Source organism: Eschrichtius robustus, chromosome 20 (assembly GCF_028021215.1).
Source record: "Eschrichtius robustus isolate mEscRob2 chromosome 20, mEscRob2.pri, whole genome shotgun sequence".
Lineage (NCBI taxonomy): Eukaryota > Metazoa > Chordata > Mammalia > Artiodactyla > Eschrichtiidae > Eschrichtius > Eschrichtius robustus.
The window spans coordinates 57091530-57119259 of record NC_090843.1 but is presented as its reverse complement, the minus strand read 5'-3'; the positions used below and the strand labels follow the sequence as shown (position 1 = coordinate 57119259).

General features: G+C 50.8%; 3 protein-coding genes across 9 annotated transcripts in view; 2 read left to right on the top strand and 1 right to left on the bottom strand.

Annotated features, from left to right (window-relative positions):
• Nucleotides 1–1872, top strand: part of MINK1 (misshapen like kinase 1) — a 50482-nt gene extending 48610 nt beyond the window's left edge. For all 7 annotated transcript variants that reach the window (XM_068531056.1, XM_068531060.1, XM_068531058.1 and 4 more), the window contains 4 exons: nucleotides 23–172; nucleotides 258–417; nucleotides 507–646; nucleotides 1014–1872. In XM_068531056.1, the coding sequence (XP_068387157.1) occupies nucleotides 23–172; nucleotides 258–417; nucleotides 507–646; nucleotides 1014–1097 (534 nt within the window). In that variant the 3' untranslated portion in view covers nucleotides 1098–1872. The remainder of the gene's footprint in view (nucleotides 1–22; nucleotides 173–257; nucleotides 418–506; nucleotides 647–1013) is intronic.
• A 594-nt stretch (nucleotides 1873–2466) lies between these two features.
• Nucleotides 2467–7036, bottom strand: CHRNE (cholinergic receptor nicotinic epsilon subunit). Its single transcript, XM_068531062.1, is given in 12 exon segments — nucleotides 2467–2714; nucleotides 2830–2936; nucleotides 3026–3212; nucleotides 3331–3445; nucleotides 4726–4876; nucleotides 4879–5118; nucleotides 5498–5598; nucleotides 5900–6055; nucleotides 6186–6295; nucleotides 6407–6451; nucleotides 6570–6712; nucleotides 6974–7036. Coding segments are annotated over 12 exon segments (1551 nt in total). The 5' UTR covers nucleotides 7020–7036; the 3' UTR covers nucleotides 2467–2564.
• On the top strand, nucleotides 3638–4411 carry C20H17orf107 (chromosome 20 C17orf107 homolog). Its single transcript, XM_068531061.1, is given in 3 exon segments — nucleotides 3638–3703; nucleotides 3836–4033; nucleotides 4133–4411. Coding segments are annotated over 3 exon segments (543 nt in total).
• Nucleotides 7037–27730: the final 20694 nt, after the last annotated feature.

Sequence of the window (27730 nt, the reverse complement as noted above, 5' to 3'; positions counted from 1 at the left end):
TGAGCTCTTCTGTCCTCCATAGTCCTTTGCTGACCTCCCACACCGCCCTCTGCTGGTGGACCTGACGGTAGAGGAGGGACAGAGGCTCAAGGTCATCTATGGCTCCAGCGCTGGCTTCCATGCTGTGGATGTCGACTCGGGGAACAGCTATGACATCTACATCCCTGTGCACGTAAGCTTGGCAGGGCTGCGGACAGACTGGGGCCACCAGTCTGTGCCCTAGACTCGGGGCCTCCAGCCCACCTTCTCCTCCCCAGATCCAGAGCCAGATCACACCCCACGCCATCATCTTCCTCCCCAACACGGATGGCATGGAGATGCTGCTGTGCTACGAGGACGAGGGCGTCTATGTCAACACGTATGGGCGGATCATTAAGGACGTGGTGCTGCAGTGGGGCGAGATGCCCACCTCTGTGGGTGAGTGAGGTGCCCGCCCTCCAAGCCTGTGTCCCCGACCAAGCTGGGCTGCAGCCCACTCACTGCCCCTCCACTCCTTTCCCCCCCAGCCTATATCTGCTCCAACCAGATCATGGGCTGGGGTGAGAAAGCCATTGAGATCCGCTCCGTGGAGACGGGCCACCTAGACGGGGTCTTCATGCACAAACGAGCCCAGAGGCTCAAGTTCCTGTGTGAGCGGAACGACAAGGTGGGAATGACAGGGGGCCCAGGCTCCTGCACTGGGTGGGCCCCCAGGACCTGGGCCCCTGGGCAGAGCTGGGGGAGGGGTGGTTCTGGGTCTTCCTGAAAGGAGGTCTCTAGGGAGCGCACTGTGTGGTCACAGCTTGCCCTTCCCTCGTGTTCCCTCTCTGAGAACTCTCCAGATTCCTTCACCCGGGAGGTCTGCCTGCTGCCCACTTCCCCAGGTGTTCCCGCCTTTCGGAGGGGATGGGGGGCACTCTGAGGGACTCCATTCTGCAGTTTCTCGCTCTCTCTCTCTTTTCCCTTCTCCCAGTTAATTGAGACGCTCCCCCCACCCCACATCCCTTGGTGACTTCTGCTCCTACCCCACCCAGGTGTTTTTTGCCTCAGTCCGCTCCGGGGGCAGCAGCCAAGTTTACTTCATGACCCTGAACCGTAACTGCATCATGAACTGGTGACGGACGGGGCCCTGGACGGGGCTGTCCCACGTGGACCAGCTCTCCCCCCCACACCCAGACTTCCCGGGCCGCCCTTCTTTTCCCTCCCTGGGCTTTGCTTTTACTGGTTTGATTCACTGGAGCCTGCTGGGAACGTGACCTCTGACCCCTGATGCTTTTGTGATCACGTGACCATCCTCTTCCCCAACATGTTCTCTCCCCAAAACTGTGCCTGTCCCAACTTCTGGGGAGAGGCACAGCTTCCCCTTACCAGGAATTGAGTGGGCCTAGCCCCACCCCCCCTTCTCCACTTAAGAGGAGAGTGCTTGGGGCTTGGACCCCATACCCCACTGCTGCTGACTCGGCAGGGCCCTGGGCCCCTTTATTTGCACGTCAGGGGAGCCGGCTCCCCCCTTGAATGTACCAGACCCTGGGGGGGGTCACTGGGCCCTAGGTTTTAGGGGGGGGTCACCAGCCACTCCAGGGGCAGGGACCATTTCCTCATTTTCTGAAAGCACTTTAATGATTCCCCTCCCCCCAAACCCCAGGGAATGGAGGGGGGGACCCCGCCAGCCAAAACATTTACCCCTTTCCAACCCCTGTCTCTTCTAGCCTCTGCCCTTCCCTGGTGGAGGGAGGGAGCAGGGAGCGCTCACCCTCCATACCCCCTTGCTTGCATCTGTATATAGTGTGAGCAGCAAGTAGCCCCGGCCCCTCCCTGCCCCCACCACTCCTCAATGTAGTGGCCTTGGAGATCTCTGTTTGTTAATAAAGACAATTCAACCAGCTCCCACCATTTCAGGCCTTATGTTTTTCTGTTTTCTCTCAGCATCCTAGGTACTAGCCAGGGCCCGCCAGCATTGCTGGGATGAAGGGGGCAGGGTGGGGTGGAAGCTGCAGTGAGTGAGCCTTGGTGGAGAGGGGGTGGTTGGGCACTGCTGGACCAAGACAAACCTAGAGGAAACAACTGAGGGAGGGCCAGGGCATCCTCAGCCTTAAACGTGTGGGGCCCTGCACAGGGGCCATTTGGTTTCCACCCACTCCAGCCTGGCCAGGCCATGAAGGCACCTGGCTCTAGCCTCTCTATATGCAAGTCCTGCATGGGGCGGCGGCGGGGGGTGGGGGGGGTGTCTCTCCTGTTTGGCAACAAATGGATAAAGATCTTTTAGAGGCTCACAGGGCTAGAGGGTCACATGGGGCTGGGGTCCAGGAAAAACTGGGAGGTCAGGAAGACTGAATTGAGGTTGGTTCTTGCCTTCTGGAGGGTTGACGTGCAACAGCCTGCCTGAACCATCTGCCAGCTCCTTCTGATGTCTGCCCGGTGGTCAGACCTACACACACGTGCACATACGACTCTGGCGAAGCTAAATACAGATTTATCATTGGCGGTACGAAAGGATCATAATAAAGCAATGGGAGCAACTTGTTTTTCAGATTTCCTCCTGGAGATGGATGGGAACGTTTGTCACCATGGCTGCAGGCTCATGCCTACATACAGGGCGGGTAGGGCAGTTCGGGCACTTGGTTGAAGTAGGCCCCAAGGAAGATGAGGCTGGAGCCGATAAGGAAAAGCACCAGAGCGGCCCAGAAGCAGATGTTGTCAAGGGCCTTCCCCATGCGCACCCAGTCGGACACCTCCTGGGGAAGGGGCGGGCAAAGTTGAGTCCCTAAAAGCTGCAGGAGCCTGCTACGAGTCAGGCAGAGCGGAGACCCCCAGCAACTCCCCACCTAGCCTCTCCGGCTCCTGCCCCACCTTGCCGGTGGCCTCCTGGTCTCGCGTGCTCTCGGCCACGAAGTTCACGGCATCCACACAGCAGCGGATCTCGGGGGCGGCGGCGCCCAGGCTCTGGCAGAGGGCAGCTGGTGGGAGCGACCCCGAGGGGTGGGGGGTGATTAGGAGCCTCTCCCGCTGCAGGCACCCCCGTTGGCCCGCTCGGGCCACTGCTCACCAGTCCAGGTCCCGTGCCGGTGCCTCTGCCCCTCAAACATGAGCTCGCTCCGCGGCTTTTTCAGTATCAGCTCCTCCGCGCGGAGCAGTAGGCCCAAGGACGACGCCCGCCTTGTGGGCGAGGCGGCCCGGGGTACCTCGGGGGGTGCGCCCGAGCCCAGGAGTTGGGGCAGCAGCTCCAGTAAGACCTGGGGGCGGGCGGGCGGCCGGGTTGGGGCGGCGGGGAGGTTAGCTCGAAGCCCCGCCTCCCGGCCGGAGGACACCCCCCCCCCACCCCCACCCCCCCCCCGGCCAAACGGTGCTTACGTGGCGCAGCCGCGGGGACATGGCGTGAGTGGTGGGCGTCCGACAAGACACGTTGAGCACGATAACGCAATTCATGACAATTAGTGTGGCAACCACCATGACGAAAATGAGGTACCTGAGGAGCCCAGAGTTCGTGACGTCGCAGCCTCCCCACTTCTCCTGAGCCACAGAGGGGGCCACTTGTCCTCTGACCTCACAAACGCACCTCTCCGCAAGGGGTGGAGTTACGCCCCTTAGCTGCTCCTCCTCTGCGGGGCCAGACGCGTCCCCTCCGCCCTTCTCCCCCCTCGCACCGCCGGTGGCAACCATGAAGGGGACCCCCAGCTCCCTGGAAACCCTGCTGTGGGTCTACTACTTCCACAGCTCCACGGAGGTGCGCCTACGCCAATACCCACCCTCCACCCCCAAGGGTGGCACCTCGAAACGCTCTGGGAAGGTTTCCAGCGTCCCCCCCCTTACCTCTGCCCTAGGACCTGATGACCCCACAGTCCCTGTGCTTTTCCAGGTGGCCCTCCAGCCCCCGCTTCTATCTTCCCCGGAACTTGTGGCCGCAGCCCATGAATATATGGAGCAGCGGTTCAGAGAGCCTTAGTCCCTGGAGCCGCGAGAGCCAGAGAAGCCGCCCGCCCCGAAGCCCACCCTGGGGCTGGTGCTAAGAGAAGCCGCGGCCAGCGTAGTGAACTTCGGGGCCACCTTGTTAGAGGTGGGGTGCCGGGGGTGCTGAGGAGGGGCGGGGAAGGGGGATGGAGCGGCAGGAGCAGGGACCTCTGCACCGCCGCCAACTCCTGTACCCCCGCTGCAGATCTCAGCCCTGTGGGTGCAGCAGGAGGTGCGGCGACTAGACGGCGACCCTGGCCCGGCCCCAGACGCCGGGGATCCGGGTGGAGCCCTGGCCCTGGTAGCCCAGGCCGCGGGGCAGGGGGCTCGGCAAGCGGGGTCTACGGCAGGCACGAGCGCCCGGCTTCTGGTCCAGGGGGCGCGGCTATGCCCGTGTGGACGAGGTCTGCAGGGATCCGCCTCATTCCTGCAACAGTGGCGACGCCAGCTGGGCCTTGGAACCCCCGGGGAGCCGGTGAGTTGAAGATGAGGGGAGAGGTGGGGGCCAGAGGCGGCGGGGCTGGGTGGGCACTAAGCCGGCCCGCCCCCAACAGAGATACTCCGGAGACCTCCAGGTGGCGTCCAGCAGCAGTACGGAGTACGAGGGACCGGAAAAGCCACCACCATCCCAGCCCGACCCCGCGTCCAAATAAAGCCCAGGCGGCGATGAGACAGCTGAGGCTTCTCCGAGTCATTAGGTTTTGGCCCTGCCCGCCCCTCCCCAACGAGCCCCTTGGCTCCACCCTTCACACTGGCCACGCCCCACGTAGGCACCACCGGGGTCCACTCTGCCCCCACCTGCCCAGCAGCGGCACGCTCAGAGATGTCTCTGGGATTTTCTGGGCAATTAGGAACAAGAAGACGGTCTGGGCGAGCAGGACGTTGATGCAGACGGTGCATTTCTGGCCGCCGGCTGGAGGGAGTGCCTGGTGAGAGCAGGCCCCGCCCCCCAGGAGGGAGCCCGGGTTTGGGGTCTGGGCGACTCTATACCCTGTGCCGGCAGGAAATAGGCGAGCAGCACTAGGCCCGAGATGAGCACGCAAGGCACGATGATGTTAATAACGTAGAAGAGCGGCTTCCGGCGAATGATGAGCGTGTAGATGACTTCAGTGTCCCCTGGACCATCAGCAGAGCCACCGTCGTGGCGGCGGATCACCCCGGGGCAGAAGTTGATGGCCCACTCACCGTTCTCTGCAGGACGGGAGGTGCGGTCAGCTGGCTCTCGGGGGTGGTGCGCGCTGCTCTGCTCTCCGTCCCCTATCTGACCGCGGGGGGCCTGCAACTGCAGGCGAGGAGAGGATGCAGACCGTCTGGACAAGGGTGGGTGGGGCAGGTGGTCTGGATTGCTTGGGCTGGTCAGAAAGGGGCATTCCCAGAGAGGTTAGGGAACCACCACAAGCGAGGAAGCTGGACTAGTCCGACGATCAAGAATGATTTCAGGAAAGGGTCAAGTTAAAGCAGGGTTGCCACAGTCAATCCCAGCATCGATGGCTTGGGGCAGCTCCACTCTGCAAGTCCCCTCTCTGGACCCTTCTAGAAGCGAGTTTTTTGGAGCAGGAAGGGGCCTCACCAGTATAGGCCTCAGTGTCGATATCTATATTGCTGATGGTGTCGCCATCGTCGTCCACAGCAAAGACGAGCTCCACCTCTTCTGCATTGTACGTCTGCGAGCTGCGGAGCCAGAGCCCGGACCCCCCACCCCAGAGGCTGGGACTCGGGCCTCAGCCTCAGGCCCCGTCCTGGAAGCAGGGATCTGGCAGGGGAATTAAGCTCCACCCGGCAACCCAGGCCTCACTTCCACACCTGGGTTTCTACAACTACTTCTAACCCGCTAGAGCGGCCTTACCCCATTCGAATGTCTAGCTCCACCTCCAGCACAAAGCCCCACCCCGGATTAGAAGTCCCCCCCACACACACACCTGGCCCCACCCCCTGCCCCCGTAATTCCACAAAGGTCCGGGCTGCTTCCCACCGGAAAACAAGCGAGCAGTTCTGCCAGTCGAAAGGGAAGTAGGTGACCTCCACGGCGCAGATACTGCGGTAGATGGCCGGGGGCAGCCAGCTCACGTAGCCGCCCTCCGAGACCAGCACGTTGGCTTCATAGGCCACACCGAACTGGCCGTCGATACTGTGGGCTCCGGGAAACCGAGGGTTTGCGCAGATCTGTGGCCCCCTCTCCCTCCAAGCAACCTGCCCCAACCAGGTCCAGCCCAGCCCCCCAGGCCTCGGCTTCCCCTCCAGTCTGGCCCCGTCCTCACTTGTTTTCCAGCACAATCTCTGGCAGCCATACGAGTTCTGAAGGGACCCGCAGGGTTTCTATGCCCCCAAAGTCGCCCTTGCTGTAGTTGAGTCGGTAATCATGCCAGTCCTAGGGGTGGGGGAGGGGGACGGAAGGACGTGTGCCTTGGTGCCCAAGAGGAGTTTGGGAGAAAAGGGTCCCCTGGACAAGACCTCACACTGTTCCCCAGACTCCACTCACGATTCCAATCCAGACGTTGGTGGTGAGGGTCTCCTCTTTCTCATTCTGCGGATGGGAGATAGGATGATGGAAGCCAGCTTTAGGATAGAGCTCAGGGGTTGGGACCAGAAGTGGGATTTTAGGCTCAGAGATGGCGCTTGGGGTGACGGTGGGGGTATCTTACCAGTGAGATGAGGTTGGTCAGGGTGACTTTGAGGGTGATGGTGACGGTGTCCCCAGGTTTCTGCACTGGCCGGCGTCCTGGGTCGTAGTTGTCGAAGAGGTGGTGGTAAAGACCCAGCTCCTCGTTCTTCCCTTCACCTCCGCCTGGGGATGGGGCCAAGCAGTGGGGTCACTGGAAATGGAGAGGCTAAGGAGCCTCTCCTCTCTGCCTCTGGATCTGCGTGGCTCTGCTTCTCTGTCTCTGTCTGAGGCTGTGTATTTTTCCGTGTCTGCCTCCCGAACCAGTGATGTGCCTGGGGACCAAATAGCGTGTCTCCGTCTACATCTTAGTCTGTCTTTGTCCTGTCCCTTTATGCCAGTATCCCGTGTGTGTGTCCGACCACTTCCCCCAACCCTGGTCCATACCGAGGAGCTGCAAGAGGAGCAGGGCGCTGAGCAGAGTCCCTGCCATCCCACTGTCTGGTCCCCGGGGTTATTCTGAGCTTTGGCAGGCTCCGACGGGGGCAGGCCAGGGTGCTGTGAGTGGGGGGAGGGGGCTGTTAGTGGAGGAGGGTGTTAGTTCCGGGCTGGGTTAGGGACTGACACCTAATCCCCTTACTACCCCTACAGCAGCCAGGGACATCTTGGCTTCTTCCAGAGGCAGCTGCCCCATCCTGAGTTCCCTGCCCTCACCCCATCCCAGCAGCCTTTGCCTGGGCTTCGGCTAGCTCCCCAGCCACAGACCCAATCCCCTCATGACTGGAACAGGCCTGATGCAGGTGGACAGGTCTTTTAAGAAACACCTGGAACCACAAGCTTGGCAGTGGGGGTGTGGAGGGCCCTGCTTTCCAATAATGCACTGGTGTCCTTTGAGTCAGCTGCCCTGTGCAGGTGACATCGCTTGCCGCCCATACTCACCACCACCCACAGCCCAGCCAAGGTCACACTAATGCAGTTTCTGCCGGCAGAGTTTGGCAAAAGCAGTGTCCATAAAATCTGGTAATGAGACAGGCGGTCACAGGGGGTTAGTCTGCAGTAACAAACTCCACCTGGCAAAGGAGAGGGTGCCACAGTACAGGGCCCACCTCCTCCTGCAACCCATCCCCATGTCTGCCCACTCTCAGCCGGTCGGGGCGGGGGGGGGGGGGGGGGGGGGGGGGGGGGGCGGGGGGGCGGGGCACTCACCGGAGACACCAGTTTCTCATCTCTCTGCTGCCTCCTTGTGGCCACATATGAAAGTACTGTCTTCCCCACCCCAAACACACACACACACACACACACACACACACACACACACACACACACACACACACACACACACACACACACACACACACACACACACACACACACACACACACACACACACACACCTTTCAGTCTTTCCTAAGTCTCCTTGGACCACCTTAATCAATCACTGGAGATGCTTATTCAAAATTCAGTTTCGGGCTTCCCTGGTGGCGCAGTGGTTGAGAATCCGCCTGCCAATGCAGGGGACACGGGTTCGAGCCCTGGCCTGGGAAGATCCCACATGCCGCGGAGCGACTAGGCCCGTGAGCCACAACTACTGAGCCTGCGCGTCTGGAGCTTGTGCTCCGCAACAAGAGGCCACAGTGGTGAGAGGCCCGCGCACCGCGATGAAGAGTGGCCCCCACTTGCCGCAACTAGAGAAAGCCCTTGCACAGAAACGAAGACCCAACACAGCCATAAATAAATAAATAAATAAATAATAAATAAATAAATAAATATTTATTTATTCAGTTTCCTAGGCTCCATCCCCAAAGAATCCCAATTCAGTAAGATGGCAGAGATGGGGTGCCAGGAATCTGCTTTATTGAAGAAACTCCCCATATGTTTCCTTATGGGGTAGGAAGCACTTTTTCTGCCTTACACACTGCTTCCTCACGCTGATCCAGCAAAGCAGTTACCATCGTCCAGAATGTATGAAAGAGGACTCCAGGTCAGGTCCAAGGTCACGTTACTGAGTCCAAGCTCCTACTGCTCACCTCATGACAGGCCAATAAATCAAGTGACAAGTTGTTGGGGCAAGGAATAGCAACTTTATTTGGAAAGCCAGCAGACCAAGAAGATGGTGGACTAGTGTCTCAATGAACCATCTTCCCTGAGTCAGAATTCAGGCTTCTTTTTTTTAAAATTTATTTATTTATTTATGGCTGTGTTGGGTCTTCGTTTCTGCGCGAGGGCTTCCTCTAGTTGTGGCAAGCGGGGGCCACTCTTCATCGCGGTGCGCGGGCCTCTCACTATCGCAGCCTCTCTTGTTGCGGAGCACAGGCTCCAGACCTGCAGGCTCAGCAATTGTGGCTCACGGGCCTAGTCGCTCCGCAGCATGTGGGATCCTCCCAGACCAGGGCTCGAACCTGTGTCCCCTGCACCGGCAGGCAGACTCTCAACCACTGCGCCACCAGGGAAGCCCCAGGCTTCTTTTATGCTAAAAGGTGAGGAGGTAGTCCTGGTTCCTGCCAGACTCTGGAGGGGATATGTTAATTTCCTCCTTTCTGGACTTCCCTGGTGGCACAGTGGTTGGGAGTCCACCTGCCAATGCAGGGCACACGGGTTCAAGCTCCGGTCCGGGAAGCTCCAACATGCCGCGGAGCAGCTAGGCCCGCGCGTCACAACTGCTGAAGCCCGCGCACCTGGAGCCCGTGCTTCGCAACAAGAGAAGCCACTGCAGTGAGAGGCCCGTGCAGCGCAACGAAGAGTAGCCCCCACTCGCTGCAACTGGGGAAAGCCCGTGTGCAGCAACAAAGACCCAACACACAGCCAAGAAAAAAAAAAAATTTCTTCCTTCCTGCAGCCACTTACAGGTGGACCCTGTCAGGATGTTTCCCGTGAGCTAAACAAAGGTATTTTAGCTTAATGCTCATTACCTGGGAGGTAGGGTTCCCAGAGATGGGCCATTATGTATGATTTAAGCTTACAGGCAACATTCCTTTAGTAATTAATGTAATAGAACACAAAGGTTCTTCCCTATTACAATTCCCCACTGTCAATGACCCATTCCACAATCCTGTGGGAGAAAGGACAAAGCCTGCTCTACTACCTGGTGAACAGGGGTGACAAAGAGGTGATTATGGAATGGAATTGATCAGCCTTGGACAGGGACTATTCCTTAAAATCTTTAGTCAGTTGTACAATCCCCTTTCCTTTTTTATCTACAACTGTTTGAACCTGATGAAACCCATTAGCCCTTTGTTGTCTAATTTGCAATTTAATTTGGGGTATTGGTTCCAGTTCCCAATACTTATCTATTAATTAACTTTGTGCCAGAATTACACTAAATTCCTGTGCTATTTATTTGGACAAAATTAAACAAATAGGTTGACCCTTCTTCAGCTACAATGAAATTTTTTAAAGTATTGAGATTATAAAGAGCAACCTTAAGTCATCTAAGGGTTCACAAACCCATTACTCTCTAGGCGTCTCAGAAATTGGGTCATGGGCTTCCCTGGTGGCGCAGTGGTTGAGAATCTGCCTGCCAATGCAGGGGACACGGGTTCGAGCCCTGGTCTGGGAAGATCCCACATGCTGTGGAGCAACTAGGCCCGTGAGCCACAACCACTGAGCCTGCGCGTCTGGAGCCTGTGCTCTGCAACAAGAGAGGCCGCGATAGTGAGAGGCCCGCACACCGTGATGAAGAGTGGCCCCCGCTTGCCACAACTAGAGAAAGCCCTTGCACAGAAACGAAGACCCAACACAGCCATAAATAAATAAATAAATAAATAAAATAAAGGAGTTCCTTTATAAAAAAATAAAAATAAAAAAAAAATTGGGTCATTTTTTGATGACAGTGGTGCTGCTTTAATCCCAGTGTGATGATGAATCCACAGCTTTACCCCAGCTAACTTTACAGACAAGTGTGTGGTAAGTTAATACCATGTGTGGTCCTATTCACCTTGCAGTCAGCTGAAGTTCAGGCCCTGGTTCTCTCCAGGTTTTAAGGAAGACTCGGTCCCAGGTCAGAATGGATGTAAGGCTACGTTAGTTGGGTAGGCAGACCTGCTGGAGGCAAACTCATGAACAGAGGTTAGTATAGTGCCCAAAGTTTTAATATAATTGGCAATTGCTGGGTCTTTTAGAGCATTTGCAGATTCTCCTGCCTGGGCAGACACCTTGAATGGCCTACCGTACAGCATTTCAAAGGGGCTTAATTTAAGCCTGCTTCTGGGAGCCACTCTGATCCCAGAGTTGCAGGGCAACTGGCAAGGCCTTATCCCGAGTTAAATTAGTCTCTCGACATATTTTAGCAATGCTCCTTTTTAATGTATCGTTCATTTCCTTGGTTTTTCCTATCAATTGTGGTCTCCAGGATAAATATATTTTCCAATTAATTCGCAATGCTTTAATCCAAATTGGGGGATTACTTCCTTAAGGAGGGCTTTAAACACTCCTGAGGCTTTTTCTGTCCAGGTGGGCTATGCTTCCACCCGTCGTGACAAAGTGTCCACGCATACTAGCAGGTTATCTGAAATTTCCTGCAGCTCGAGGATTTGAGTAAAGTCTACTTGCCAGGTTCCTCTGTGCTGAGTCCCCATCTGGGGAGGTCTGAAACCCCACGCTTTGGCCCTTCTTTGTCCTTTTCTACACAGGAGATCTTGCCCCAAAAGACGGACTGGATACTCTGGTGTCTATAAGAAACTATTTCAGGGTAAGGTTCCCTAGTTGGCATTCTAAAGGTTGTAAGAATGAGCAATTTTGTACCCCTCCAAGGACTCCTGTGACTGGGATGGATTGAAATGTTTTCTGTGCCACCTTGGTGTTTACCACAGAGTATGTTGCACCTGTAACAGAAAGTTAATCAGCTCATTCCCCACTGTCAATTTTACCTGGGGCTCCTGTGGGGAAATTGGAATTGGGCACCTCAAGTCCAAGGGAGCCCCCCGCCGGGCCTCTTTGTTTATCAGGGTGTTCCTCTCTTTCTACCATCTGAGAGGCTCCTGACTTTTATTGGTTTCCTTCCTATTTAGCCTATGGCAATCTTTTTTTCCAGTACCTTTCCTCCTTACAATAAGTGCATTTGTTCCTTTCCCAATGGTGGCTGACCTCTCTTTGGGTCACTCACCTTCTGGCGAGTGCCACTGCCAGAAAAATGGCGTTGTCTTTTGCATCTTCTTTCTTCTGTTGTTGTTCTCTGTTGTTGAACCCTTTAAAAGCAAGATCTACCAATGGAGAAGGGTTCATTCCAAATTTACCACCTAACTTTCATAATTTTCTTCTTATGTCTGGGGCGTTTTGCCCAATGAAGATTAAATTTACCATTCCAGTATTTTCAGGGGCCTCAGGATCTGCATCATTGTAACATCTGTAGGCCTGATAAATCTTCATTTGGTTTTTGCTGAATTTCTTGAATTTTGTTCAAAATCTTGGATTCCCCTTTTCAAAGCCTTGCCAAGATGCACTCATGGTAGTGCTCTGATAAGGGCATTCCTCTCTCATCAGGGTCCAGTGGGCTTCAGGTGTACCATGTGGGTCTGTTAGGTGGAGTTGCTTCCCTGGCCTGATCAATGACCATTCTCCTTTCATATAGAGGATCCTCCCTATGAACAAGTCTGAGGGGGAGAAAGGACTCTGCATCTGTAGAAGCCCAGTCTGCTGGCCGTTTGCAGGCCCCTATGGGATAACAGCATAAGGGAAATTGCCCTGCCCCACGAGTGCCTCCTGGCCCAAATTGGGTCACATCTTAGATGGTGATACCAGACCAGGTCCCTGTGCCCCAGGAACTAACACAAGATTTTCTTTTTTTTATATAAATTTATTTATTTATTTATTTTTGGCTGCGTTGGGTCTTCGTTGCTGTGCGCAGCCTTTCTCTAGTTGCGGCAAGTGGGGGCTACTCTTCATTGTGGTGCGTGGGCTTCTCATTGCGGTGGCTTCTCTTGTGGAGCACGGGCTCTAGGCACACGGGCTTCAGTAGTTGTGGCCACTCGGGCTCAGTAGTTGTGGCTCACGGGCTCTAGAGCGCAGGCTCAGTAGTTGTGGTGCGCGGGCTTAGTTGCTCCCTGGCGTGTGAGATCTTCCCAGACCAGGGCTCGAACCCATGTCCCCTGCATTGGCAGGCGGATTCTCAACCACTGCGCCACCAGGGAAGTCCCAACAGAGGATTTTCTAATTGATCCCTATCAGAAGGGGGAGCCAGTCTGACCACTTTCTGAGCCCCAGTGTCAGGAATTGGGGCCAAATAGGAACAAGAGATGGTGGAAGGGGTGGATGTATTGGCATAATGGCTGAAGCAGCTGGGACAGCCAGCTCCACCAGAGGATGGAGTGACCTATCCCTCACCCTTCCCTTGGGTTTCTTTTACCACAAGGTGACAACTGTCTCACTTTTCCTCACCCTGATGTAATAGCACAAAAGCTTGCACATAGCGGATTTCATGATTCTTCCCCACCTCTTCACAGAATAGCTATCGAGCCATTCAAAAGCCACTGTAAAACCATAAATAGCAGTTGATCATCTCTAACCATTCAAAGGATGCCTTTTTGCCTGGGCATCAACCAACTTGGCTGAATTCTGGAATGGGGCTTTTGGTGATTTTAAGAACCAAGTGGAATCTTTCTCTTCTCCCTGGGAATGTCTCACTTTTGGACCAGAGCAGACAGGCTTTTTCCATTCCTTTCCTCCATCTGACATCAGTAAAAGTTTTAAATATCGCAAAACTGATTTGGCTGTAACTGAAGAAATGATACCAAAACAAAATGAAACCAAAAACCCAAAGGACAAACAGAAAACCCTAAATAAACCCTCAAGTTTGGTCTTGGGGTTTAACATATACCGATGACACGGAGACCACAGATTAACACAGCAAAGGTGGCAGTATATGGTACACAGGGTTCCAGGATAACGCTGCATAAACCCCTTGTGGGGATCCTAACGGCTACTGTGGCCACACATTTTCATCTTCCTAGTCACGGTTTCATAGCTATAATCAGACCACTTATCCAAAATGTGCCTCAGACGACTTTCTTTAGGTATACTTGAAACATCCCCCCCCCACCCCGCCTTTTATTTTTTTGGCCACATCACGTGGCTTGAGGGATCTCAGTTCCCCGGCTAAGGACTGAACCCAGGCCACAGCAGTGAAAGTGCCAAATCCTAACCACTAGATCACCAGGGAACTCCCCATTCTCCATTTCTTAAAAAACAAAAAAATTTATTTATTTATTTATTTATTTATTTACGGCTGTGTTGGGTCTTTGTTGCTGCGTGCGGGCTTTCTCTAGTTGCAGAGAGCGGGGGCTACTCTTCGTTGTGGTGCACGGGCTTGTCATTGCCGTGGCTTCTCTTGTTGCGGAGCACGGGCTTCAGTAGTTGTGGTGCTCGGGCTTAGTTGCTCCGCGGCAAGTGGGATCTTCCCAGACCAGGGCTCGAACCCGTGTCCTCTGCATTGGCAGGCGGATTCTTAACCACTGCACTACCAGGGAAGCCACATTCCCCATTTTTTAAAGACATAAATACAAGACAAACAAAACAAACAGCACAGGGACGTCCCTGGTAGTCCAGTGGTTAAGACTCTGCGCTCCCAGTGCAGGGGGCCCGGGGTTCAATCCCTGGTCGGGGAACTAGATCCCGCATGCCGCACCTAAAAGAGCCTGCACGTGGCAACTAAGATCCAGCGCAGCCAAAAATAAAACAACAACAACACCAGAAACCCCAGAAAACAAAAACACCCAGCACACACAAACCAGCACAGCCAAAGAAATGAACCAGTTCACAAATCGGGTAAAAGGCCACCAACTATTTCCTCTTATCCTCTTTCCAACATGGTACCCCACTCAAATACAAAACAAATTGGCTTATTCTAGAGAAAAAAGCCCCAGAGAGGAAATAAAGTTTCCAGCTTTACACACTGGAGTGACTTACCCTCCTGTATGGAGCCTGCCGGCTCCCAGATGTTGATTCCTTTGTTCCAGCTGCCAAGAGCTGGGGCAGCCAGTGCAGTTTCAGGGAACTTTAAAAGGAATATCCTCAGGACAAGCGGTCCCAACAGCTGCTAGGGCCTTACCCCAAAATTCCCCAAGCAGAGCTGGCCGGCCACGAGCAGCAAGAGCCCTGGCTGGCTTATACTGCTTGCCATACGACAGGCCAACAGATCGAGTAACAAGTAGCTGGGGCAGGGAATCGTGACTTTATTCAGAAAGCCGGCAGACTGAGAAGATGGGGGACTAGCGTCCCAGTGAACCATCTCCCCTGCGTTAGAATTCAGGCTTCTTTTATACTAAAAGAGGAGGGGGTAAAGTCCTGGTTCTGGCCAGACTCCAGAAGGGATTTCTTCCTTGCTGCAGCTATTCACAGGTGGGCCTGGTCAGGCAGTTTCCTTGTGAGCTAAACAAAGGTATTTTAGCTTCATGCTCACTACCTGGGAGGCAGGGTTCCCAGAGATGGGCCATAATGTGTAATTTAAGCTTATAGGCAACATTCGTTTAGTGACTAACTTGTAAGAGAATACAAAGTTTCTTCTCCCTATTACAGTCACACGAGTAGATTGGCAACAATGCATGAGACTTACTAATAAGGACCTCCTGTAGAGCACAGGGAACTCTACTCAGTACTCTGTAATGACCTATATGGGAAAAGAATCTTAAAAAGAGTGGATATATGTATATGTATAACTGATTCACTTTGCTGTACACCTGAAACTAACACAACATTGTAAATCAACTATACTCTGATAAAAATTTTTAAAAAAAGCATAGAGATTATACCTGATGGTATTTACACTGAAAAAACAAAAACAAGAAACAAAAACCAAAAAACGCATGAGAATTATAATCAGCTTTTTCTTCTTTCTTTCTTTCTTTTTTCTTTTTCTGGCCATGCCTCGCGGCTTGCGAGATCTCAGTTCGCCAACGGCAGTGAAAGCCTGGAATCCTAACCGCTAGGCCACTGGAGAACTCCCTATAATCAGCTTTACTGATCATGGATACCTGTGTTCGTTTTACAGGTCACAAAACCCTTTCATGTCCACCATTTTGGGATCTCCTTCTTCTACTTCTGAGCTCCTTCATAACCGCCCCCCTGTTACAAGCAAGAACACTGAATGTCCACACAGCTTGTCCATTTCGCCACATGTCCTTGAAGCCTTGGCTCCCACTGTTAACTGCCTTTTCATTGCTTGTTTTCCACCTCAGACGCCCAGAAAGAATCTCCTTGGCCCAGCTCACCTCCCTGCACATGGCTGATACGGGCACTGAATCTAAAATCTGTGCTGCTGCTTATTCCACAGCCTCTCGGTGAGGGCTGGGCCAAGGCTTGTTGTGATAAATACAGATATTTATTTAAACATTAATAGGCACCTACAAGGTTCCCTACACAGGGCCAGATGCTCTGATTAAACAGATGAATAAGCCATGGCCCCAAGGAGGAGGGAGAGACCTCACAGGGTGAAAAGCAGAAACCATGGAGGCTGTAGGTAGGGTCCCGTGTCACTTAGCTTCTTTGCATTGCAAGAGTCAGATCCACCAGCTAGGTTTCCTGTAGGTTTCCACATAGACTGGGACAACATGGACCAATGTCAGAGGCCAGGACAGCCCTGGGGACCTGCCCCTCCTGCCTCTGCTCTGTCTGCACTGGGCTCCTCTCACACCTGCCTTTTCTCTCTACTTTGTATATCCTCTTTCTACTGTGTGGTCTCTGCTTTCTCGTGGCTTCTGCATCATTTCGTCTAAGGTCTTGGCCACAAATTGACCTCGGCTTTTCTCTTCAGGTGCAGCCAATTCAGCCTTTGCTGCCCAATGCCATGAGGCTTCGGGTGCAGGCACGGAAGGGTGCTGGGGTGGGCCTAAGACACCCCGTTTACCGAGGGTGGTGTGTGTGGCCACTCGACCAGTGCCTTCCATCCCTTACCAACCCAGCCTGCCTCCTACACATTTAGCTCCCAAAACACCCCGTCATGATTCCATTCTCACTGCCACAACTGAAGATGCACTATATCCTTCCCGGCAGGATTGAAACGTGATATCTTGCTGCCAAAAGTGATGGCGGCAGGGGCCCTTCAGAAAAGCTCTCAACCTCAGAGTCCAGTGTCCTCGGGTTTACATACAGTCTCCTCCAGGTGTGATTTCTGTCCATTCCCCAAACTATGGGCTAAATCCTCAGTTTAATCACCATCACTACATCATGTATAAATGATACATCACACACACACACACACCACATCATATAAGATACGATAGTGGGACAAAACCACGCTTGGACCGACAACCTGCATGTCAGAGAGTAGTCTGGGGTGGAGGGACAGTGAGTAGAAATCCTCGTCCCTGATGCCCAAACCCACGTACTGCAGCCTGCGCTGGCCCCAGGCGTCTATCACGTTCTACAGGAGAGCCCTTTGCTGCAGTCCTCGGCCAGGGCTGTAACTCGTGGGTGGAGGTCTTGCTCAGACCAGTGAATCCTATGGGCATTTCTTGCAGAGTCAGCACATCAGAAAATCTGGGGAGTCTCCAGGAGGGGCTCTGACCTACCCCCCTGCCCCTCCCCAACCCCACAGTGGTCCCTTCCTGCCAGTGCTGGGCCCGGAGCTGAGCCGGCATCTTTCCCGTGTTTGCTCAGGATAACCATTGCCTGAGGGCCTGAGACGCCAACACTGGTGGAGTCAAGCACCTGATCTAGGCCCGGGTTCTGTACGTTATAATGAAAATTCCACAGAACCTCAGTGGGCTGCCTGGCACTTTTGTTTCTGGGGACGCCTTGACTTCCAAGCTGGAGCCAAAGATCTCAGCTCAACAGGAAGCCACTCCCTTCACCTCCCGGCTCTTGGCTGGCAACTCACAACAGCTGCGCTGCCCCGGCTGCCAGGCCTGCCAGCTGGGTTCCTTAGCCATCAGCACCTCACAGGGGAAACGTCCCCAGGCTGGCCTGCCGAGGCCCCACCATAGGCAACAGAGGGGCTCCTCTTTCTTTCATGAACAGGGAGAGTGGGTCTGGCTGAGCCAGGACAGGGCAGTCATTTCTAGGCCGTCTCCCTCACTGGGACCTAAGCTCTTGGATCACTGAGACCTTGCTGGGTTCCTGTGTTCATGGCACATGGCACAGAGCCTAGGATATAACAGGCTGCATAAACGTTTACTGGATAAATGAGTAAGAATAAATGAATGTGTAATCTTCCCAGCACCCTCCCTTCTACCGAGAAGTGTTCTTCTCAAACCACGTGACCCCAGAGGAACTGCCAGGTACTTAGAGACACCTCCCCCACCCGGCCCGAGTGGATGGGTCCAGGGCAGGACACCTGACCCCAGCCAGACTAAAGAAAGTCCTTCCTGGGAATTTTGTTAAACAGGAACTCAGGAAGTCAGTCTCTCCCTGCTGTAGGAGCTGCAAGATGTGAAATTCAGATGCATGAGGCAGCCACGTTCATTCCTTGCATTTTACGTGGAGTGAGAGAGAATGTGGCTGATACTCAAAGACGAGTGGAGACAAGAAAGGGCCTCCAGCATCCTAGCCCCTGGCTCTAGAAATTCCTGAGGCCCAGCTGTGCTTGTCTCCTCCTGCAGGCTGGTTGCCCAACGATTCCTTTGATTGAATGAGGTACCTCAGTATCTTTCCAGTAAATCCCCCTTTTCTTGGCTTAAAAATATTAAGATTTAAGAAAAATAAACTGAGGGACTTCCCCGGTGGTGCAGCGGTAAAGACTCCATGCTCCCAATGCAGGGGGCCCGGGTTCGATCCCTGGTCAGGGAAATAGGTCTCACATGCCTACAGATTCTGCATGCCACAACTAAAAAAGACCCTGCATTCCACAACGAAGATCCCGCCCGCAGCAACAAAGATCCCGTGTGCCACAACTAAGACCCAGTGCAGCCAATTAAATAAATAGATAAATAAATAAATAAATAAATATTTTTAAAAATTTATTAAAAAAAGAAAAAACAAAAGAAAGCGAAACAGGTATAAAAGAAAACAAAAATGCCCAGGAAAAACCTCTCTGACAATAAAAAAGCAATACATGCCAATGCTAGAAAAATGGAAGAGTCCAGAAAGAAGCAGTGAAAATCAAAAACTTTCCTCTTCCCAAAGGTTAACAGCTTCCTGTAAATCAAATTCTCCTAGACCAAAGTCCAGCATATGTGTGTGAGTATATGTATGTATATATACATATATACATACATACATGTTTACTTATTTATTTCACGTATACAAGAAGCATCAGAGTATGTTTACTATTTTGTAACTTTTTCTCACTCAGCGTATTGTAGAGATTGGCTTGTATCATCACACACAAGTCTTCCCCATTCTCCTTAACCGCTGCAGTGTTCTACTGCATGCATGTACCATAGATAATTTATGCAGTTCCCAATGGACAGACATTTAAGAAGCTAACCATTTTGGGTTTTGCAATCACACACTATGCAACCATATGCATGCATTTATCTTTGGCAGACCTTTATCCATAGGGTAAATTTCTAGCAGTGAAATTGCTAGGGCAAAGGGTTCATGCATTAGAAAAAAGCAACTACTGATGCCTTTTCCCATGTTGTTCTCCAAAAAGCATGCACGCACTTACATTCACACCGACACAACAAGAGGATACCTGTTTCCTCATACCCTCCCCAGGACAGCCTATTACCAAACTTAAAATTTTTTGCCAAACCAACAGGTGAACATTACTGTCTCATTATTTTGATTTACAAGTCTTGATGAAGAAAACTGAGTTTTTTTTCAGCAGTTATCTTGGCCATCTATATGTGTATATTAAAAAAAAACCTGCTCATTCATATCAATGAACAAAATAATATTTATTCTAATATATGAGAATCTGCAATATAATGAAGATAAAATATTACACCAATGTTGAAAACTAGGGGACTTCCCTGGAGGTCCAGTGGTTAAGACTCCATGCGTCCACCGCAGGGAGCACGGGTTCAATCCCTGGTTGGGGAACTAAGATCCCACATGCTACAGTGTGGCCAAAAAAAAAAATTTTTTTTTTTTTGAAAACTAGGTTAATCAAATAAGTGCTTTGGGACAACTGGAGAACCAATCATCAAAATAGCCACCAGACCCTCATCTCTTCCACCAGGTGGATCAGATATTTGAATGTAAATTGAAGCCAAGAAAGTCCTAGAATGAAACAAGGATTGATGTATTCATCATCCTGGAGAGAAGGTCTTTCTTCCCTTCCCTGGAGCCCAAAATCAGAGGCCATAAAGAAAAAGAAAAAAAATGCAGAAAACTTCTGTAGGGTCAAAAAATCAAAGACAAGCAAATAACAAAGTGGGAGAAAATACCTGCAACCAGTGACATCTCCTTTATTAATAAAGTGCTCATAGAAGCCCTAAAAAGCTGACAAGGTGGTGAACTCACTTGGGCTGTTGGCTCTGTCTTCAAATGTAGAAGCTCTGCTAGAAAACTGTGAGAAACCCCTGGGGAGAGAGGAGGTGGTTGGTCCTGGTGTCGGAGGGAACTGGCAGCCAGAGCGGAAGGGTGGCTGGCTCCATTGGAAAGAGATGAAAAGGGTAAAGAGTCATGATAAATACCTTCAAAAAGGGAGGGTGGAAATGAAGGGGTAGGGGAAAGAGAGGGAGAGAGAGAGGAAGAGGAGGGAGGCAGCACAGCTGTCCCCTTGGGGGACCCTTGAGAATCCGGGGACGCTGAGCGCATCCAGGGCGCCCGAAGGCCTGGGGTGAAGGGTTCGCTCTCCCAGGGCAGCGCTCTCTGTACCGACTTGGGTAAAGAAGAAAAAAGTCCTTGGGACTTGGTACAGGAAAGAAAGTTCATACTCGTCATCTTGTTAAATGAGATCTCCAATCAACTTTTTAAAAATTAATTAATTAATTAATTAATTAATTAATGCTTGGCTGCATTGGGTCTTCGTTGCTGCGCGTGGGCTTTCTCTAGTTGCATTGAGCTGGGGACTCTTCATTGCGGTGCGCGGGCTTCTCACTGCAGTGGCTTCTCTTGTTGTGGAACACGGGCTCTAGGCGCACAGGCTTCAGTAGTTGTCGCTCACGGGCTCTAGAGCACAGGCTCAGTAGTTGTGGCGCACGGGCTTAGTTGCTCCGCGGCATGTGGGATCTTCCCAGACCAGGGCTCAAACCCTGGCAGGCGCATTCCTAACCACTGCACCACCAGGGAAGTCCCTCCAATCAACTTTTCACTTCAGGACAGAAGACAAGAAAATGAATCAGGACGGAAAGTCTCAGTATCAGCCAAGAACCGAGAGCACCTTCACGGGAAGTTTCTACACCTTGTGGGCCTGGCTTCAGAGGTGATGCCACCGTAGATGTGTAGATGCGCCACCGGGATTCCGCCAGTTTTGAAGGCCCAGGAGAAAATGATTCAAAGTCAGAGAAAAACCACTAAGAACTCCCAGTTCCTGACAACCTGATGAAATGGGACTCCTCAAGCCAAGAGGATGCAAAAGGCAATTATAAATGAAGTGTGTTAGATCCAGTGGTTCATACTCCTAAACTCTCACTATTAACACTCTTAGTATTTATACTATTAATATTAAAAGTAGTGGTGGGACTTCCCTGGTGGTGCAGTGGTTAAGAATCCTCCTGCCAATGCAGGGGACATGGGTTCGAGCCTTGGTCGGGGAAGATCCCACGTGCCACGGAGCAACTAAGCCCATGCGCCACAACTATTGAGCCTGCGTGCCTAGAGCCGGTGCTCCACAGCAACAGAAGCCACCGCAATGAGAAGCCTGTGCACCACAACAAAGAGTAGCCTCAAATCGCGGCAACTAGAGAAAGCCTGCGCGCAGCAACAAGACCCAACGCTGCCAAAAATAAATAAATTTATAAAAGCATGCATTTCCGGGGGCTTCCCTGGTGGCGCAGTGGTTGGGAGTCTGCCTGCCAATGCAGGGGACACGGGTTCGAGCCCTGGTCCGGGAAGATCCCACATGCCGCGGAGCGACTGGGCCCGTGAGCCACAATTGCTGAGCCTGCGCGTCTGGAGCCTGTGCTCCGCGACGGAAGAGACCGCGATGGTGGGAGGCCCGCGCACTGCGATGAAGAGTGGCCCCCGCTTGCCGCAACTGGAGAAAGCCCTCGCACAGAAACGAAGACCCAACACAGCCATAAATAAATAAAATTTAAAAAAAAAAAAAAAGCATGCATTTCCCACCTGACCCAGGAATTCCATTCCTAGGACTTTATCTGAGAGAGAGAAAAGCTTATGTCTGCCAAAGATTTGCACACAAACCAGATCAAGCGTTGCTTGGCTACGAGGACCGACAGGAAGGGGCACAAGGGAATAGATGAAAATGTCTATCCTGATGGGGTGGTGATTACACGGATGGACACATTTGTCAAAACTCATGGAACTGTACACCTCAGATCTGTGTATTTCTCTGCATATATAAATTATTTCTCAATTTTAAAAGGTTATTAGGGAATTCCCTAGCGGTCCAGTGGTTAGGACTCTGCGCCTTCACCACCAAGGGCCTGGGGAACTAAGATCCCACAAGCCACGTGGTGTGGCCAAAAAAAATTAAAAAGGTTATTAGTTTAAAAAATTAAAGTAAGACATTTTTTAAATGCACAACAGAGGACTACTTACAGAGCATTTATAGAGCATAGATCTCAGTATTATAATTCTAAAAGGCCATTTTAAATACAGTCAGCCCTCTGTATACATGGACACAGAACCTGTGGATACAGAGGGCCGACTGTATATACCCAAAAAAGAGGGAAATATCAGTAAACTGAAGCAGAACGAAGCAGTGATAAAGAATAACTAGTGATGAAATGGTGAAAGATCTCTCCTCCCAGCGAACCCACATGCAGGTAGCTTTATGGATGAGTTCTACCAAACTTTCAAGGAACAGATCATCTGTATTTTATATAATTTGTTCCGGAAAATAGAAAAAGAAGGCAAGCCAACCAGTTTTATGAAATTTTTACTCCAGCTAAGGACAGACAAGAAAATAAAAATATAGGCTTCACTCACTTATGAACATAAACGTGAAAATCCTATATAAAATACGGGCCAACCAAATCCAAAGTTTATTGGAAAAGAAATTATCCAATCTGATTGAGTCAAGTTTGCCCTGGGAATGCCAGGATGATGTGCCACCCCACATTCTTCCTCCCTGACAGAACCCCATCTTGCTGGGAACAGCGTGTGTGTGCCCCAGACCCAAGGGCTGAGTCACCATTAGTCACAGCCATTCCCTGCTCCTCTGCCAGACACTCAGAATGCAAACCTCTCTTGCAGCCAGAAGCACCGTGATCCGTTTCTGACTAATGACACCAGGACAAGTCAGCTGGGGGAGGAGGCGTCTGTGAAACTTTAACCTTTCTGGTGAAAGGAGAGTCACTTATGGTTAAGCAGTTTTGTGCTTCTTTTCCTGCTCTTTCCCTTTCACCACCAGATTTATGCCTTTGAATGTGGTAGCCAGCTTGCACTCATGAGGTGACTAGCATGAGGACAAAAAGCCAGTGTGCTGAGGATGGCAAAATAGAAAGATGGACTCCTTCTACTGGAGGACACCATCAAGCTGCTGGACCAACCTGAGATGGTCCATCTCCAGGCTGCTTGTTAAGAAGTTACTGCCCTTTGGGAATTCCCTGGCAGTCTAGTGGTTAGGAGTCCGCACTTTCAATGCCGAGGGCCCGGGTTCAATCCCTGGTCGGGAACTAAGAACCCTCAAGCCACAATGAGTGGTCAAAATAAAGAAATAAAATTAAAAAAAAAAAAAGAAGAAGTTACTGCCCTTAGGTTTTAAGATACAATTGCTGGTATTCTGTTACATGCAGCTGAGACCATTTCTACCAATTCAAATGGTTTATCATCAGAAAATCTACCACTATTATTAATTACATTAGTGGAATAAAGGAGAAAGAGCACATGATTGCATAATTTGAAATAGGAAAAGCTCAGAGTGCAATGCCTAATTTTAATCTTTAAAACTTCAGAAAACTAGGAATAGAAACAACTTATCTAAGTTGAAAGACCATATATTAAAAACTTGTAGGGGGACTTCCCTGGTGGCGAAGTGGTTAAGAATCTGCTTGCCGGGCTTCCCTGGTGGCGCAGTGGTTGAGAGTCTGCTTGCCAATGCAGGGGACACGGGTTCGAGCCCTGGTCCGGGAAGATCCCACATGCTGCGGAACAGCTGAGCCTGTGTGCCACAACTGCCGAGCCTGTGCTCTACAGCCCACAGGCCACAACTACTGAAGCCCGTGTGCCGCAACTACTGAAGCCCTAGCGCCTGGAGGTCGTGCTCCGCAACAGGAGAGGCCACCGCAATGAGAGGCCTGTGCGCCACAGCAAAGAGTAGCCCCCGCTCGTCGCAACTGGAGGGAGCCCGCGCGCAGCGGCAAGGACCCAACGCAGCCAGAGATAAATGAGTAAGATAAATAAACTTAAAAAAAAAAAAAAAAAGAATCTGCCTGCCAATGCAGGGGACACGGGTTTGAGCCCTGGTCCGGGAAGATCCCATATGCCGCAGAGCAACTAAGCCCGTGCACCACAACTACTGAGGCTGTGCTCTAGAGCCTGCAAGCCACAACTACAGAGCCCGCATGCTGCAACTACTGAAGCCCATGCGCCTAGAGCCCGTGCTCCGCAACAAGAGAAGGCACCGCAATGAGAAGTCCACGCACCACGACAAAGAGCAGCCCCTGCTCTCCGCAACTAGAGAAAGCCCATGCACAGCAATAAAGACCCAACGCAGCCAAAAATAAACTAATTAATTTAAAAGAACCAAACCTATAGGGGACTTCCCTGGTGGTCCAGTGGTTAAAATGCCATGCTTCCAATGCAGGGGGCATGGGTTCAATCCTTGGTTGGGGAACTAAGACCCCTCACATGCCTTGTGGCATGGCCAAACAAAACAAAACAGCCCTATAATTAACATATTTAACGATGCCCTCCCTGTAAACCTGGGTATAAGATGGGATTGCCACTACTGCAACATTGGGGGTCCTGACCAATGTGCTAAGATAAGAAAAAGAAATAAGCAGTATAGAGACAGGAAAGGTAAAGGTAAACCTGTTGTTACCTGTGATGATATGATCACCTATGTAGAAAATCTATCAGAAACAATAAGCAAACTATTAGAACCAATAGGAGAGTCAGGAACTTTGATGGCTACAGGAAAAATTTAATACTAATAGCTCTCCATTACAATTTTAATCAACTAGGAATTATAGAAAACAAAATAGCATTCACAATAGTAATAAGATATATAAAGTATTCAGAACTTAATTAAGAATGTTCTTTACATTTACATAAAGCGTTTCTGGAAAAAAATTGAAAATGTTAAAGGACATAAAGTTTTGGTATAAATAGATCAACTATTTGTTTGGATGGGTCAACTCAATATCACAAAGATGTTAATTCTCCCTAAAATAATATATAAGTTAAATTTTCAGGAACTTGACAAACTTATTCCAAAATGTATATGACAGTATCGAGGTACATGAATAGCCACATCGGTTTTGAAAAAGAAGAGAAAAGATGAGGGAATCACCCTGCCAAAGAGTAAAACATATCATGAAAGCCATAGCAAACAAACAAACAACAGCAAACACACACACACACAGTTGGTATTGCTCAGTAACTGACAAGAGGAGGAAACTGACCAGAGAGTGCAGAAACAGCCCATGTGCCTATGGAAGCTTGATATAGGATAAAGGTCGGATGATGTCAGTGGGATCAAGGTAGATTAGCAGATAGGGTACGTAGCCACCTCATGCTATGGAGGAAAAAAGAAAAAAAAAAGCTGTATCCCTACCTCATACCATATACAAAAGTAAACTCCAGAGAGATTAAGGACTTTAAAACATGTGGTAAAACTACAAAGCTAACAAAAGAAAATGTAGGAGAGTATTTTTGTGACCTTGAGGTGGAATCTTTTTTTTTTTTTAATTATTATTTTTATTTATTTATTTATTTATTTTTGGCTGAGTTGGATCTTCGTTGCTGCATGTGGGCTTTCTCTAGTTGCGGTGAGCAGGGGCTACTCTCCGTTGCGGTGCACGGGCTCCTCACTGCAGTGGCTTCTCTTGCTGCGGAGCATGGGCTCTAGGCATGCGGGCTTCAGTAGTTGTGGCGCATGGGCTCAGTAGTTGTGGCTCGTGGGCTCTAGAGCGCAGGCTCAGTAGTTGTGGTGCACGGGCTTAGTTGCTCTGCAGCATGTGGGATCTTCCCAGACCAGGGATCGAACCCATGTCCCCTGCACTGGCAGGCAGATTCTTAACCACGGCGCCACCAGGGAAACCTGAGGTGGAATCTTCTTAAACAAGATACCAAACCCACAAACCATAAAGGGAAACATTGATGGATCTGAATACATTAAAATTAAGAATCTCTGTTCAGGAGCTTGGGGTTTCTTTGGGCCTGAGCCACTCATCTCCTTGCATGGTCCTGCAATAAACCTTTCTCTGCTCCACAAAAAAGAATTTCTGTTCAGACACACAGACATAGAGAACAGACTTGTGGTTACAGGCGGTGGGGGGAATGGATGGATTGGGAGTTTGGGATTAGCAGACGCAAACTGTTGTATAGAGAATGGATGAACAACAAGGTCCTACTGGGGACTTTCCTGGAGGTTCAGTTGTTAAGAATCCGCCTTCTACTGCAGGGGACACTGGTTCAATCCCTGGTGGAAGAACTAAGATCCCGCATGCCTCGGGACAACTAAGCCCACGTGCCGCAACTACTGAGCCCGTGCAATCTGGAGCCCAGGCGCCACAACTAGAGAGAAGTCCACACGCCACAACAAAGAGCCCCCTGGACGCAACAAAAGATCCTGCATGATGCAACTAAGACCTGACACAGCCAAATAAATAAATAAATAAAGAGGTCCTACTGTATAGCACAGGGAACTATATTCAATACCTTGTGATAAACCATAATGGAAAAGAATATGAAAAAGAATGCATATATATAGATACAAAACTGAATCACTTTGCTGTAAAGAAATTAACACATCCTATATCAACTATACTTCAGTAAAATAAATTTTTTAAATAAATAAATAAGAAAAGAGTTTCTGTTCAACAAAGGACATCACAGACCCTACCCACTGTTGTCTGCCTTTTCTGCTTACATTCATTCACTTATTCGATAAATATTTATTAAACACTATGCCAGGCACTGGAGCTACAACAGTGAACAAAATACACAACAGTGAACGTGATCCCTGCAGAAATGTGGCTGGACTGGCGTTGTTGAGTGACAGAGCAGGGCGAGTACATTCTCCCAAAATGGCCTCTTTTCAGCAAAATGTGCAGGTAGTATTTCGGCAGGATCGTTGTTAAGACTATAATAAAAAGACACTAGAGGAAGCATATAAAAGTGAGGTATGAGACACAGAGAGACAAGCCAAGGAGGTGTCTTATTTGATGTGGTCATTCCCTTCCATCCATGCAGCACTTTCTACCCCTAGAGCACGGGCCATGTTTCTGACTGCCTGCTGTCCCAAAGCTTGCCGTCTGGAGGGGTAGACAGACATTAAAACAAAGTGTCATCATAGCTTTGGCAGAGCTGTAGGGGACTTACATGCAGTAACAAATCCAGTCTAGGGAGCTCAAAGAACAACTACCCACCCCTCCCAGAAATGATCCAGAGCTAGAGTCACCAAACCATCATAGCCCCCCCAATGGAGCACTCACGCTTAGAGTCCGAGAGGCCCCAGGGGCTGGCCCACCTAGTGGCTTTACCCTACAAACACTGGATAGAAATATTCCATTCCACCTGCTGACACTCAGGTTCAGTTCCATGAAACCCCACTTCTTTCTTCCTTCCTTCCCTCCTTCCTTCCTTCCTTCCCTCCCTCCCTCCCTCCTTCCTTCCTTCCTTTCTTTTGGCTGAGCCAGGTGTTAGTTGTGGCACACGGGATCTTCGTTGCGGCATGTGGACTTCTTAGTTGCGGCATGTGGACTCCTTAGTTGTAGCATGCAAACTCTTAACTTGCAGCATGCATGCGGGATCTAGTTCCCCAACCAGGGATCGAACCGGGCCCCATGAATTGGGAGTGCAGAGTCTTACCCACTGGACCACCAGGGAAGTCCCGAAACCACACTTCTGATTCTAATTTTTGTTTTAGTTGGGTTCTTTTGGTTACAAGGAAAAGGAATGAAGTTAAATCACCTAAAAAAAGTTTCTCAACCTTCACAGCCATAATTGACTCATGCAATGGGTGATCCTGGCTAAAGTTTCATTAGGAACCCGATACTTACATGCTATCAAAGCATCTCCCCACAAAAGTGCTTC